The sequence below is a fragment of the Anomaloglossus baeobatrachus genome, chromosome 2 (genome assembly GCF_048569485.1).
Source record: "Anomaloglossus baeobatrachus isolate aAnoBae1 chromosome 2, aAnoBae1.hap1, whole genome shotgun sequence".
NCBI lineage: Eukaryota > Metazoa > Chordata > Amphibia > Anura > Aromobatidae > Anomaloglossus > Anomaloglossus baeobatrachus.
The window spans coordinates 192,732,752-192,748,852 of NC_134354.1; the positions used below are offsets into that span (position 1 = coordinate 192,732,752).

The 16,101-nt window shown below is 55.4% G+C and overlaps 1 protein-coding gene across 2 annotated transcripts in view; it reads left to right on the forward strand.

The window, feature by feature from the left end:
* The window catches only part of LOC142289165 (EF-hand calcium-binding domain-containing protein 4B-like), a 150,877-nt gene that overhangs the window by 38,821 nt on the left and 95,955 nt on the right, over nucleotides 1–16,101 (forward strand). For both annotated transcript variants that reach the window (XM_075333575.1, XM_075333576.1), the window contains exon 2: nucleotides 5,792–6,018. In XM_075333575.1, coding sequence (XP_075189690.1) covers nucleotides 5,812–6,018 — 207 coding nt within the window. In that variant the 5' untranslated portion in view covers nucleotides 5,792–5,811. The remainder of the gene's footprint in view (nucleotides 1–5,791; nucleotides 6,019–16,101) is intronic.

The following is a 16,101-nucleotide window of genomic DNA, read 5'->3' on the forward strand; positions in this document are numbered from 1 at the left end:
CAGGACGCCGGGGACGCGCCGGCAATGGATGCTGGAGAGCGGGGAGCGGCGGTGACCGGACCGAGGAACCGGGAAGCGAGGCAGGGGAGCCGGGGAGCGTGACAGGTGAGCCGGGGGGCAGCGCAGGGGACCCGGGGAGCGTGACAGTACCCCCCCCCACGCCCCCTCCCCGCAACCGGGACAGGAAGGCACGGATCAGCGGAGTACCCACATTCTCCCGGGGTTCCCAGGACCTATCCTCAGGACCATACCCTGCCCAGTCCACCAGGAAGAACTGTCGGCCCCGTACGGTTTTCATGGCCACGATATCCCTTACCGCATAGATGTCGTCATCGGCAATAGGAGGAGGAGCCGAACTGGCAGCAGCGGAGAAGGGACCAAGGACAACCGGCTTGAGCAGGGAGACGTGGAAGGAGTTGGGTATCCTCATCGTGGCCGGGAGCTGTAGCTTGTAGGAGACCTCATTGATCTTGTTGAGGACTTTAAACGGCCCGATGTAGCGAGGACCCAGCTTGTAGGATGGTATCTTCAATCGGACGTACTTGGAAGCAAGCCAGACTAGGTCTCCAGGAGAGAAACACGGAGGGTCCAGACATCTCTTGTCTGCGTGTCTCTTCATCCGCAGGGAAGCACGCCCAAGGGACGCCTTGACAGAGTCCCAAATGGTTGCAAAGTCACGGGCTACAGTATCAGCAGCAGGGACGTCCGAAGAAGGGGATACAGGCAATGGGACGGAGGGCTGAAGTCCGTAAACGACATGGAAGGGAGAGCTGGAGGACGACTCACTGATGTGGTGGTTATGGGAGAATTCAGCCCAAGGAAGAAGCGTGGAACAGTCGTCGTGATGGGCGTTGACGTAGTGACGTAAGAAGGAGGTCAAGATTTGATTGACCCTTTCCACTTGGCCATTAGACTGAGGATGGTAGGCAGAAGAAAAGTCCAGAGTCACTCCCAGATGTTTGCATAGAGCCCTCCAGAAGCGGGAGGTGAACTGAGTTCCTCTGTCGGATACGATGTGTGATGGAAAGCCATGCAAGCGGAAGATGTGATGTATATAGGCGTCCGCGAGTTCCTGGGCAGAGGGCAGTTGAGAATGGAGGAGACCTTCTTTGGATCCATCTGCAGTCCGGTATCGGAGATGATGTAACCCAGAAAGGGGAGAGAAGACTGCTCAAAGACACACTTCTCGTACTTGGCGTACAGACGATTCTCTCTCAGTCTTTGCAGAACCAGCTGCACGTTCTCTCTGTGGGTCTGGAGGTCCGGAGAGAAGACAAGGATGTCATCCAGATACACCACCACACAGACGTAGAGAAGGTCCCGGAAAACGTCGTTCACCAATTCTTGAAAGACTGCTGGTGCGTTACACAGGCCGAAGGGCATCACGCAGTATTCATAGTGTCCATCGCGAGTATTGAACGCGGTCTTCCACTCGTCCCCAGAGCGGATGCGGACTAGGTTGTAGGCACCCCGAAGATCCAACTTGGTGAACACACGAGCTCCTCTAAGCCGGTCAAACAATTCGGGGATGAGCGGCAGAGGGTACTTGTTTTTTACGGTGATTTGGTTCAATCCCCGGTAGTCTATACATGGGCGTAAGTCGCCTTCTTTCTTCTTCACGAAGAAGAAGCCTGCTCCAGCAGGAGAGGAGGATCTCCGAATGAATCCCCTTGCCAGGCTCTCTGTGATGTAATTAGACATGGCCCTTGTTTCGGCTGGAGACAATGGATATATCCGTCCTCGAGGTGGTGTTGTTCCCGGGAGCAGGTCGATGGCACAATCGTAAGGACGATGTGGCGGAAGAACCTCAGATTCCTTCTTATCAAAGACGTCCGCGAAGGACCAATAGGCCGAGGGCAGTCCCGGTAGGTTCTCTGGAACCGGCGGTCGTCGGATGGGTTGTATGGTCTTCAGACATTTATCATGGCACGAAGAGCCCCATCGGGTGATTTCACCAGTGCCCCAGCTGACTGATGGTTCGTGTGTCCGTAACCAGGGAAGTCCCAGGAAGATTTGATGGGACATGTGTGGGAGGACGTAGAGAGCGATGTTCTCGGTGTGCAGGGCACCGATACGCAGTTCGACCGGCCTGGTGATCCAGGAGATGGTGTCAGAGAGGGGTCTCCCATCCACAGAGGCAATCACGAGGGGCTTGTCGAGTGGAGTAACCGGCACCTGGTACTTGTCCACCGTGGCCTGCTGGATGAAATTGCCTGCGGCCCCAGAATCGAGGTACGCCTAAGCCGTGAACCGCGTCTCTCCCGTTGTCACTTGCACAGTCCACGTAACCGGGTCTGAGAGAGTCCCAGCACCTAGGGTGGCCTCTCCTACCAACCCTAGGCTTTGGAGTTTCCCGGCCTCTCTGGACAGGAGCGTAGCAGGTGTGTGCCCTCTCCGCAGTAAAAGCAGAGGCCCTTGGCGAACCGCTCGGCTCGACGTTGTTCAGACTGCCGCACTCGGTCGATCTGCATGGGCTCGTGGACGGGGGCCCCAGATGCCGTTGACTGCAGTACGGAGGGCTTCTGCGGAGGAGAGGAATGCCATACCGGACGTCTCTCACGGGACAGTTCCTTGGATCGCTCCTGAAAGCGAATGTCCACTCGAGTCACAAGGGCAATCAGGGCATCCAGGGTGGACGGCACGTCACGACCCGCCAGCTCATCTTTAATTCGCCCTGAGAGTCCTTCCCAGAAGGCGGCGGTTAGGGCCTCGTTATTCCACCCGAGTTCCGAAGCCAAGGTGCGAAACCGGATTGCGTATTGACCCACCGTCAGAGTCCCCTGACGTAACCGGAGAAGGGATGAAGCAGACGCGGAGGCGCGTCCGGGCTCGTCAAAGGTGCCACGGAATGCCTGCAGGAACTCCTGGATGTTCGTGGTCACAGGATCCCTCTTCTCCCACAAGGGGTTCATCCATGCCAGTGCCTCACCCTCTAGGTGGGACATGATGAAGGCGACCTTGGCTTGGTCGGAGGCAAACAAATGCGGCAGCTGCGTGAAGTGGAGGGAGCATTGGTTTATGAATCCCCTGAAGGTCTTGGGGTCTCCGGCGTACCGGGGTGGTGAGGCCAAACGAAGTCTGGAAGCATCCGAAGAAGTCGCCACGGGAGCTGGAGCCGTGGATTGACTAGTGGAAGCCCGGGATGCTGAAGACGTAACTGCCGCTTGTAGCGTGTTCAGGCGGGCGTCCACAGAAGACATAAATTGCAGCATGCGGGTCTGAGTCTCACGCTGGCGTTGGAGTTCCTCCTGTACGGCTGCTAGTGCTTCAGCGGGATCCATGGCCTGATCTTACTGTTAGGGCCAGGTGGACGGGCAGACCCAGGAGGTGGATCCACTGGGCCGAACTCCTTGATGATGGTAAGGGGTTCGGTAGCTGGAGCACTATAGACAGCAGAACAGTCCGTGCACAAGAGTATAGCGGAGAAGTCCCTGGGACCACGGAGTCACTGAAGGTAGTCCGGGTGACGGAGCTCAGGTTCGGAAGCCGAGAAGATGTCAGGCGGGGTCCGGAACCTTTGGAGCGAGATGACGGGTCACCGCAGGGATCCGAGATGGTACGGACTGTCAGGATGGCAGATAGGCAGCGTTCGGGGTTCGGGATTCGGCAGGACCGGATGGCGAGGCAGGCTCGGCTCTAGGAAGAGAGAGAGGTGAGTATCTCAGGAACACAAGGAGACCTGACTCCTAGCTTGAGAAACACGAAGATCAGGCCCCGCCCATTTGGACATTAAACCCCTTTATACCCTGTACCTGTTTGCATCATTTCCTGTTAATGGACGCTGGCCCTTTAAGAAAGGGTCAATGACCGCGCGCGCGCCCTAATGCGCATGCGTGCGGCCCGAGTGCCAGAAGCCAGAGCAGGAAGCTGAGAGGAGGAAGCAGCAGGGCCGGGCTGGGGCTGAGAAGCCGACGGGCGCCGGGAGCGGGGACCAGGACGCCGGGGACGCGCCGGCAATGGATGCTGGAGAGCGGGGAGCGGCGGTGATCGGACCGAGGAACCGGGAAGCGAGGCAGGGGAGCCGGGGAGCATGACAGGTGAGCCGGGGGGCAGCGCAGGGGACCCGGGGAGCGTGACAATAGTCCTCCATGTATTATAATGCATTTCCCATAGTTCATGTATTATAATTCACCCCATAAAACTCCATATATTATATTCCACCACATAGTTCTTCATATATTATAATGCACCCCCATAGTCCTCCATGTATAAAATAGACGTCATAGCCCTCTAATTATTATAATGAATTTCCCATAGTTCTCCATGTTTTATCATTCACTCCATAGTTCTCCATATATTATAATTCACCCCATAGTTCTCCATATATTACACTGCACCACATAGTCCTCCATATATTATAATGCACCTCCATAGTCCATGTATAAGGTAGCCTCCATAGTCCTCCATATATTATAATATAGCCCCCATAGTCCTATATGTATTATAATGCAGCCCTAAAAACCTTCATATTGTATTGTACAGCCCCATACTCCTCCATGTGTATCATGCAGCTAGCTTCCCAGGCCTCCATGTATCATGCAACCAGTCCCCCAGGCCTCTGTGTATAATACAGTCAGCCCCCAGGCCTCCGTGTATCATGCAGCCAGTCCCCCAGGCCTCCGTGTATCATGCAGCCAGCCCCCCAGGCCTCCGTGTATCATGCAGCCAGCCCCCCAGGCCTCCGTGTTTCATGCAGCCAGCCCCCCAGGCCTCTATGTATCATGCAGTCAGCTCTCCAGGCCTCCATGTATCATGCAGCCAGCGTCAGGCCTCCATGTATCATGCAGCCAGCCCCCCAGGCCTCTGGCCACCGTGTACTCACTGATTTATAAAAAAAAAAAAACACAACAAGTGCTCACCTCTCTCCTCTTTCCAACACTGCTCCATCCTCACCTCTTTCCTCATTCCCCCGATGCTCCGGTCAGCGTCCTCCCGTCCTGTGCTCTGTGCTCTCAGCACACTAATGGTACTCTTGGGTTTTCAAATACACCCATAGGCTCCAATGCCAACAATTTCCCTATATACAGTAACGCTTGCCTCAGCTGATTACATGTGTTCTCTGTAAATATCTCCTCTGACAGTGGCTTATCTCCCAGAGAACAAAAGAATTGTGAGTTGAAATTTCAAGGTCCAGAACCTCCCCACCCTCTGACATCATCTGCCTTAGGAGAGTTGGAGGCCCCGATACAATACGTATGTTGGCCTATTCAATTGATATCAGCAGCCTAGCCTAATGTGTATGGGGGGTCTTAACATTCCTGAAAATGTAGGATGTTGAAGAGGTTTTTGGTAGCATCTGCAGGGGTCAAGTTTAATAATGGGTTAAATTATAAAAAGATAATTTCCTATGAAAAACTGATGAGACCTTAAAGCATCAGCTGTAGGCTAGGTTTATGATTGCATCACTATTCACTCAAGTAAAATAATGCAACCCCGACGGACCCTATTATTATACTCCATCTAATGGATCTGATCACTAGCATGAGCTGCATTTTTCGGTTCCTAATATGAAATAGAATAACAGAATTCCTAAAATTATTGTGAATTCAGTCTACTATATAAATAAAATTAAGGAGCCAAGTCTCATTCATTCTGCTAAGAGACGGGGGTGCCTGTAGTTACAATTTCATGGATCAGGTATTAATGGGTTTTCTCAACTTCGTAATCCTTTTAAAGCTTTCTGTGGCCTATGACATGCATATTAATATATAAAAAAATTAAATGTTTCAGTCTGACTATAATGCGCACCACTAAGCTGTAATTACAACCCTTTACTTTCTATTACAAATAGGTGTATAAACATCTTAAATCATGGATCGAAAAAGACAAAAAGGAAGAAAACTGGGTTCATCAAGAAAACTCATGATGAAACAGGAGGATGGAGCTGAGGTGGAGGCTGAGAACCACCCAAAAAGTGAAGACAATCCTATTTTTAATGAAATATCTGAAAAAATTAAGCAAGCTTTGTCAAATGACGGCACAAATACCAACATATATATCACAAGAGAGGATATGGAGGTAACCAAGAAATATCATCCATCTGTGACTATATTATAAAACGTTGTTATGCCTGAATGTGAAAATGGTAGGGCACTGGAAGGTCAAAGGAAAAATGACCTATAAAAATCTTTTGATTTACACCATCTTTAGAATAGCCGACAATGGCAACTTTTAGTTCTCTGTATAATAAATTCCTTCTGTATGTGATGCCCTGGCCTATCAGGTCGTCACAAGGGTGCCTTGCAATCTGCCCTTCTGCATGGTACCCGCTCCTTCTTGGTTATGGGTCCTGTCTCTTTGCTGTTGCTAAGAACAGGTGTACACAAATCCTGAGGAACACTCTGCACCACACCCACCAGACACCTATTGGGCGGCCTGAGGGGAATAGGGCCACCCAGATGGGGGGATGGTAGAAGGAGGGCCAGAAGTGTCAGAGTTGTCGGAGAGTGTCAGTGAGCCATGACAGGACAAGGTCACGCTGCAGAGCTGGGTTCCTGTACCCGTCCCAGGTGCCAGACATTGGCCTGGCCTGGAAGGAGCTGGAACCCCAGTCGCAGGGGGTAGTGACAGGGGGGCACGGTACTGCCACGGAGGGCAGACTGGCGGCCTTGTGCTACAACCGGGCAGGGGCAAGGGCACGGCGGGGTACGCGGACCCTAGGCTGGGAAGGAGCTTTATGCAGCCCAGTAATTCACCTGACGAGGACGGACTCTTCACGAACCGTTCTCCACCCGCTCCAAAATCGGGGTACTAGTGCAACGAGGGGGATAGGACTTCCCAAATCCGTCCAGAAAATCCCAAGAGTGAACCCTGAGAGCAAGCTCACCCTGCTAGTGTGGCGCCCTGGACAAGCCAGGGGCCACAGAGAACAACACCTACACACCCCACACTCTCGGTCAGGCACACCAAAGTCAGACAAAAACCCTTGTTGCCTTCCTCCAGGGGCTGATGTCCACACCAGGGGGGTGGGCCAAGCGGTTGGCCCCGCCCACCGAGGAGTTCACAGTCCTGGAGGCGGGAAAAGCAGGCAGATGAGTTGAGGAGTAGAGAGAGTTCAGTGAGGGAAGTGAAAGTGAGAGGAAGGAAAGTGGTAGTAGAGCAGACTGAAGTTGGTCCGGGTGTGCGGCCCGGACGGATCAGCAAGGTTGGCAGACGGTGGTGACCGTCTGCAGGAGTGGCCTATTGGAGCTAGCCATAAGGACCGTGGACGGGCGGTGGCCCGGCGGTACCGGACCGGTACGCAAAGAGAAGCCAGCACCATCCGGCAAGGGCTTACGGACCCCGGCAAGACTAGGAGTCGCCGTGAATTTGCCAAATCCGTTAGCGAAGGGAACCTCCTGGGTTTCCCAGTAGCCAAGTCCCGTCAGAAGGCAACCGTCCAACCGAGAGAGGGAAACACAGTCACCGCCAAGGCTAAAGTTCCCAGGGCCAGAGCCTGCGGGCAAAAGGGCTCCTTCGGCAACCATCCAAGCTGGGGAGCGGGTTACCGGTGGGAACCCACTGGGACCGTTTACAGTACACAGGTGCAGGGAAAGGCAGTCACCATCAACCTGCCGGGAGAAACAACACCGCAGCCGTCTGTGGGACCCGTCCATCCAGCCATGTGTTTTACCGAGAACTGTGTCCTCATCATTGGCTGAGTGAGTACCACTGTGCAGTGCGGCACAGCGCTGCCCCCGCGACCCTGCACCTCACCAGGCCCCGTAACCCGCCTGCCATCCATCCCTACCCCATCACCGGGCCCCGGGACAACCAACCCCCTACCCACGGAGGGGAGAACTAACATCCAGGCTGCTCCCTGTCATCGCTCCCGGGATCCCCGTCTAAAGCAGCGGTGGTGTCACCAATATCACCACAACCGTGGGTGGCGTCACGGACAATAACCAAATCCCCACCATCCAATCCCCACCCTTTTCACTCACGGGCGAGGAGCGCCGCTCGAGTCCCCGGGATCCGGCCCACCGCTCGAGCCACCACCGAGCAGCAGCAGCCGTGGCCGGACCCGAGCAGTAGGAGAGCGCAGCGTCCCCTCCTCCGCCCGCGACACTAGCCATGCAGGTGAGCGGGACCCGAGTAGTTTCAGGCGAAAGGGATCCACACAGAGGAAACACAATGCCACGGGACAAGGCTTCAGACCAACAAAAAGAGGAATAAAAATCCTCCAGAAATTAAGCAAAAACTCACAGACTAATGGCAGAAGATGCAAACTGCCCAAGGCCAAAAAGCCTAATGCACTGCCAGGATGCAGCAAGACCTCCATTAAATGGAGACATCCCAGGTGCAAAGGAAGATGGTAAAATTGCACACTTGTGGCTTGCATAGGTCACTGTTCACACATGCAGGTTCACAGTATCTGGTAAGCAGCCTATTAGTTACGCCTCATCACAATAGATGCAAGCGGGCTGCGCCAGTACTAAATATGTGCTCCATGCAGGGACAGTGAGTATATATAGCATGCAAGGCCTAACATAAAGAGGCCTGGCTGCATCCTGTATAAAATATTCTGTGCAAAAGAATAAATAAATATATGAGGTATTGGTAGGTAATATGTCCATAGTACGGAGAGCTCACAATCCACGTCACGGATCCTCATTTTTGTGGGTCCCTACACTAATATATCATATATGTGTATATATATAAAAAACACCAAAAAGAGGAATAAAAATCCTCCAGAAATTAAGCAAAAACTCACAGACTAATGTCAGAAGACCAAAGGCTTCAGACCAACCAGTAACACCAAAAGGGCACGGACCCAGTGTGCTCACCCAAAGGTTGCAAGGCATTCAGGACTTTGGTTTACCTGGTGTCAGTATCAGCATCTCTGGACTGTGTGAGTGCATTGTGCCCCTCTACTCTCGACGGGTCCCCAGCCAGTCCATCACCGAGCCCCGGGACACCATTCCCCTGCCCACGGAGGGGTTAACATCACAAGCTGCCATCCCATCGCTCCCGGGTGCTCTCCCCCAAATGCAGCAGCGGTGGTATCCCGCCTTACCACGACCCGTGGGTGTCGTCACGAACACGATCCAATCCTTTCACCCCCTTTTGTAAATATCTTTTCCCCCTTTTTCATTTCGAGCTGCTGCGCGATCCCGCCTTGGGTCCGGAGACCCCTTGAGCCACTGCAGATCCGGATCCGAGCAGCCCATCGGCTGTCGCGGGGCGGCACATGTATCTCAAAAAATGGCATAGAATAACATCCATTTTTATAATTCAACGGTCAAACACATGCAGGATAAACACAGTGAATAATTCCCACCATAGTGCGATATAGACAAGTGAAAAATTAATTTCAAATAGGAACAGGCAGAGACGCGGGATCAAGGTTAACACTGTCGCACCCCAGGGCTATGGCGTACTTGGTTCCGGGCCTGGTTTCACTGGGAAGTGTCACAGGTGTAACGGCCGGTGCCCGGTTCCGTGAGCCTGGGTGGTTACTTTTAAAAGAGGGATATTAACAGGTATTATTAATAAAGATTTTGTCATGACACCACTTGCGGGTTGCGGCTATATGGATGGAGCCACCGCTGCACAATCTCTCACTGCTGGGGCTGATAATGGCAGCCTGGATGTTGGGCCCTCCGCAAGTAGCGTCAGGCCCCAGAGGATAGATGATGGTGTTTGTTGTTTATGTCCGTTGATAATACTGGGGCGCGGAAAGAAGGTAGACCACACAAGGGATTGCAGTGTAACTGGTTCTTTACTCACAAAGATGTTGCTTGCAACCCGATGGAGGCTGGTCTTCACCACTGGTCCCCTTAGTTCCAGTCCTGGTGTGGTTACTTGGTGGCTTACTTCCCCTGCACCTGTCTCTGGTTGGTGAGTCCCCGTGGCTTGGAGCATCTGGGGGTCCCCTCCTGGTAGTCTTTCAGTCTTAATCCATACGGCAGGCAGTTTGAACCCTGTTGGATCGGTTCTCTGTTCCAGGTCCCAGGTTCTCCCGTCACTGCTGTGCCCCTAACTCTACGGTTGGTGAGGTCCTCGATGGTCCCCTCACCATACAGATTTTATCAGGTCTACCTGGAGCGTTTTCCTGACCTAGGGCTCTGCACCCCATCGGTGCTATGGTTCCGAGAGTACTCCACCATACTCCCTTGGCAACCACATGCCTGAGCCTGACAGGTCACTGCTACACTCTCCCGTCAGTACCGTTACGTCCATCTCCTTTCACTTCCACTTACTGACTGTCTGGCTCCTCCTCCCTGGTTGTTATCTAGTGGACTGTATCAGTTCCAACCCTAGGTGGCCATCCATTGGGTCCAACCCTAGCCTGTCACCAGTTTTGGGGGAGAGAAAAACAGGGATTTATATGGGTGTTTTGGTGTTACCGGCACTGGTCTTCTGTGTCCCTGGGGGTAGGCCCTGCATCTCTGATAGGATGCAGTTCCCTGTAGCTCCTGATGGCTCACTGGCACTACAATACCATGGGACCTCCATCACCAATCCTAGAACAGAAAATACAGCATTAAAAATCAATTAAAAACATATCATATATAATAATATCATAAGTTATTTTTTAGTCTTGGTAAATTACCATTGCTTAAAGAGGTTGCTAAAACTTTTACATTGATAGCCTATATTTAGGAAAAGTCATGAATGTCTGATTGGTCAGGGTCCGTCACCCCACACCCCGCCGATCAGCTGTTCTTGGTATTGGTGGTGGCAACAGGTAGCCGGAATTGGGGTCCAGACTTCTGATAGTGGCCGTGGCCAGGTACTGCAAATCCATCTCCTATTGATTTCAATGGGAGGCGGATGTGCAGTACCCGGCCGCGGACACTATCAGTTGGCAGCGCATCTCTGGAACTGAGCATTTCTGGCCATCTGCTGCCATCAGTTTAAAAATAGTGGATAACTTCTTTAATCTATCTTTAAATGTTTGACTGTCACTTTAAATGAGTGAATACATCAGGCATAGGAAGAACACATGTACATTATGCATATATTTCTATAAAAAAAACACTAAAATGTGAATTCTCATTTACACCCCTAGGCAGGGCTGTATTTTGCCTTCGTGCTGCCCTAGGCACTTTAAGTGGTCGCGCCCCTTATTGACAACGTAAAACTGAGTTTTCGCACACGACATCTGTTTAAGGCAGATCTACTCTGTAAAACACTTGAAAAAGTATCAATGAGAAACGAAGGGCACTAACCCCCCCCAATGGGAATCACCACGGGCACATCAAAACATAGCATGAGTATAAAATATTCCCACCGTCCCCACTTATATACTGTGACTGTCACACTGCCCCTAATAAACTACACACTGCCCTCCCTTATAAATTATACCCACCACACCTTCCTCAATTATGAAATATGATCTGCACACTGTCTTCACATCATGCTGCCCCCTCCTCACAGTGTCCCATGCATGCTGCCCCCTCCTCACAGTGTCCCATGCATGCTGCCCCCTCACAGTGTCCCATGCATGCTGCCCCCTCACAGTGTCCCATGCATGCTTCCCCCTCCTCACAGTGTCCCATGCATGCTGCCCCCTCCTCACAGTGTCCCATGCATGCTGCCCCCTCCTCACAGTGTCCCATGCATGCTGCCCCCTCCTCACAGTGTCCCATGCATGCTGCCACCTCCTCACAGTGTCCCATGCATGCTGCCCCCTCCTCACAGTGTCCCATGCATGCTGCCCCCTCCTCACAGTGTCCCATGCATGCTGCCCCCTCCTGACAGTGTCCCATGCATGCTGCCCCCTCCTGACAGTGTCCCATGCATGCTGCCCCCTCCTGACAGTGTCCTATGCATGCTGCCCCCTCCTGACAGTGTCCCATGCATGCTGCCCCCTCCTCACAATGTCCCATGCATGCTGCCCCCTCCTCAGTGTCCCGTGCATGCTGCCCCTCTCCATGAGCTCCTAATGCTGCCTTCCTCTTTTTCATAATGTCACCTCCATGCTGCCCCATTCATCCTAAGACCACCACACTAACGCTTATGCTGAGACCCCCCACACACACACTACCCCACTCTTGATATTGACTCCCCTACATTGTTCCACTCCATACTGAGCCCAGACATGCTGCCCCTTCTCCATAATGAGCTCCCAATGCTGGCCCCTCTTATTCTGAGCCCTTACACTCCCCCCCATCGATATTGTCATTGCTCTATCCCTCAACCCTTGTCCTCTGTCTCTAGCATTGGCCCCTCTCTCCCCAGCCTCCCCCAGCATCAGCCTCTCTCCCCCCAGCCTCCCCCAGCTTCAGCCTCTCTCCCCCAGCTTCCCCCAGCATCAGCCTCTCTCCTCCCAGCCTCCCCCAGCATGAGCCTCCTCCAGCATCAGCCTCTCTCCTCCCAGTCTCCCCCAGCATGAGCCTCCTCCAGCATCAGCCTCTCTCCTCCCAGCCTCCCCCAGCATGAGCCTCCTCCAGCATCAGCCTCTCTCCTCCCAGCCTCCCCCAGCATCAGCCTCCTCCAGCATCAGCCTCTCTCCTCCCAGCCTCCCCCAGCATCAGCCTCCTCCAGCATCAGCCTCTCTCCTCCCAGCCTCCCCCAGCATCAGCCTCCTCCAGCATCAGCCTCTCTCCTCCCAGCCTCCCCCAGCATCAGCCTCCTCCAGCATCAGCCTCTCTCCTCCCAGCCTCCCCCAGCATCAGCCTCCTCCAGCATCAGCCTCTCTCCTCCCAGCCTCCCCCAGCATCAGCCTCCTCCAGCATCAGCCTCTCTCCTCCCAGCCTCCCCCAGCATCAGCCTCCTCCAGCATCAGCCTCTCTCCTCCCAGCCTCCCCCAGCATCAGCCTCCTCCAGCATCAGCCTCTCTCCTCCCAGCCTCCCCCAGCATCAGCCTCCCTGCTCCCAGCATCAGCTTCTCTCCTCCCAGCCTCCCCCAGCATCAGCCTCCATGCTCCCAGCATCAGCCTCCCTCCTCCCAGCCTCCCCCAGCATCAGCCTCCCTCCTCCCAGCCTCACCTTCCCCCTCCCAGCCTCAGCCTCCCTCCTCCCAGCCTCAGCCTCCCTCCTCCCAGCCTCCCCCTCCCCCAGCCTCAGCCTCCCTCCTCCCAGCCTTCCCCAGCTTCAGCCTCCCTCCTCCCAGCCTCCCCTAGCCTCAGCCTCCCTCCTCCCAACCTCCCCTAGCCTCAGCCTCCCTCCTCCCAAACTCCCCAAGCATCAGCCTCCCTCCTCCCAACCTCCCCCAGCATCAGCTTCCCTCCTCCCAGCCTCCCCCAGCATCAGCCTCCCTCCTCCCAGCCTCCCCCAGCATCAGCCTTCCTCCTCCCAGCCTCCCCCAGCCTCAGCCTTCCTCCTCCCAGCCTCCCCCAGCCTCAGCCTTCCTCCTCCCAGCCTCAGCCTTCCTCCTCCCAGCCTCCCCCAGCATCAGCCTTCCTCCTCCCAGCCTCCCCCAGCATCAGCCTCCCTCCTCCAAGCCTCACCTTCCCCCTCCCAGCATCAGCCTCTCTCCTCCCAGCCTCCCTCCTCCCAGCCTCCCCCAGCCTCAGCCTCCCTCCTCCCAGACTCCCGAGCCTCAGCCTCCCTCCTCCCCCAGCATCAGCCTCCCTCCTCCCAGCCTCCCCCAGCATCAGCCTCCCTCCTCCCAGCCTCCCCCAGCATCAGCCTCCCTCCTCCCAGCCTCCCCCAGCATCAGCCTCCCTCCTCCCAGCCTCCCCCAACATCAGCCTCCCTCCTCCCAGCCTCCCCCAACATCAGCCTCCCTCCTCCCAGCCTCCCCCAGCATCAGCCTTCCTCCTCCCAGCCTCCCCCAGCATCAGCCTCCCTCCTCCAAGCCTCACCTTTCCCCTCCCAGCCTCCCCCAGCATCAGCCTCTCTCCTCCCAGCCTCCCCCAGCATCAGCCTCCCCCAGCCTCAGCCTCCCTCCTCCCAGCCTCCCCCAGCCTCAGCCTCCCTCCTCCAAGTCTCCCTCAGCATCAGCTTCCCTCCTCCAAGCCTCACCCTCCCCCTCCCAGCCTCCCTCAGCATCAGCCTCCCTCAGCATCAGCCTCCCCCTCCCAGACTCCCCCAGAATCAGCCTCTCTCCTCCCAGCCTCCCCCAGCATCAGCCTCCCTGCTCCCAGCATCAGCCTCCCTCCTCCCAGCATCAGCCTCCCTCCTCCCAGCATCAGCCTCCCTCCTCCCAGCCTCCCCCAGCATCAGCCTCCCTCCTCCAAGCCTCACCTTCCCCCTCCCAGCCTCCCTCCTCCCAGCCTCCCTCCTCCCAGCCTCCCCCAGCCTCAGCCTCCCAGCCTCCCCCAGCCTCAGCCTCCCCCAGCCTCAGCCTCCCTCCTCCCAGCCTTCCCCAGCTTCAGCCTCCCTCCTCCCAGCCTCCCCTAGCCTCAGCCTCCCTCCTCCCAACCTCCCCCAGCATCAGCCTCCCTCCTCCCAGCCTCCCCTAGCCTCAGCCTCCCTCCTCCCAACCTCCCCCAGCATCAGCCTCCCTCCTCCCAGCCTCCCCCAGCATCAGCCTCCCTCCTCCCAGCCTCCCCCAGCATCAGCCTCCCTCCTCCCTCCCTCCTCCAAGTCTCCCTCAGCATCAGCTTCCCTCCTCCAAGCCTCACTCTCCCCCTCCCAGCCTCCCTCAGCATCAGCCTCCCTCAGCATCAGCCTCCCCCTCCCAGACTCCCTCAGCATCAGCCTCTCTTCTCCCAGCCTCCCCCCCAGCTTCAGCCTCTCTCTCCCCCCAGCCTCAGCCTCTCTCTCCCCCCAGCCTCTCTCCCCCCAGCCTTAGCCTCTCTCTCCCCCCCAGCCTCCCCCCAGCCTCAGCCTCTCTCCCCCCAGCCTCAGCCTCTCTTCCCAGCCTCCCCCCAGCCTAAGCCTCTCTGTCTTCCCAGCCTCAGCCTCTCTCTCTCTTCCCAGACTCCCCCCAGCCTCAGCCTCTTTCTCTTCCCAGCCTCTCTCTCTTCCCAGCCTCCCCCAGCCTCAGCCTCTCTCTCTTCCCAGCCTCCCCCCAGTCTCAGTCTCTCTCTCTTCCCAGCCTCAGCCTCTCTCTCTCTTCCCAGCCTCCCCTCAGCCTCTCTCTTCCCAGCCTCTCTCTCTTCCCAGCCTCAGCCTCTCTCTCTCTCTTCCCAGCCTCCCCCCAGCCTCTCTCTCTTCCCAGCCTCCCCCCAGCCTCTCTCTTTTCCCAGCCTCCCTCTCTTCCCAGCCTCTCTCCCCCCAGCCTCCCCTTGCATGATTACAGTGGACAAAAAGAGGCATCGCAATTTGCAACGATCATCAACTAACCTGTAAGGAGCCCATACATTCTAGGCTCTGCCTCTGCCTTACCTGCTCCGGTGCCCGCTGCCCTGCTCTGGCTGGCTCCTCTTCTGGCTCCAGCTTCAGACGCGTCCTCCTCCACGGCATGTGTCATCTGCAGCATTGGACGCTGCAGCACGGGGCAGTCAGCTGAATGTCGCGCCCGCGCGCCTCTGACCCCGGAAGTGCAGGCCATGGAACTTCCGGGGTTAGTCAGCTCACTATGCCTGGCGCCCGCAATGTATTGAAATAGACAGCAGAAGTGCGCCCCCCCCGGAACACAGTTGAGTGTAACGGAGGGAGGGACGGGGGGCGGGGATGTAAAAAAAAAAAAAAAAAAATTTATAAAAATTTTTTTTTTTTTTTGCTGCCAGAAAGTGCCGCCCCCCGCAACGTGCCGCCCTAGGCACGGGACCACGGGTGCCTAGTGGCAAATACGGCCCTGCCCCTAGGTTTGGTTGTATATAGTGTGTATATCCAATATACTTCCCATCGTAATAAATATTTCTGCTATTGTATTGGCTCTCGATGTGTCACTTCTCCCAGAAACATCCATTTTTATTCCCATTCTACACACACATGCACACACACACACAAGCATGCACACACACAAGCATGTACGCACACATGCACGCACACACATGTATGAACGCACACACACATACATGCACGCACACTTGCACACACACGCGCGCGCTCACACATACACAAACACTTGCACACACATACACACATATGCACACACATACACACATATACACACAAACACACACAAACACATGCACACACATACACATGCACACATGCAGACACACACATGCATGCACACAAGCACACACACATGCACACACACATGCATACACACACGTGTGTCGCCCTGGGCAAGCCAGGGGACACAGGTCACATACCACCACACCCCACACTCCAGGT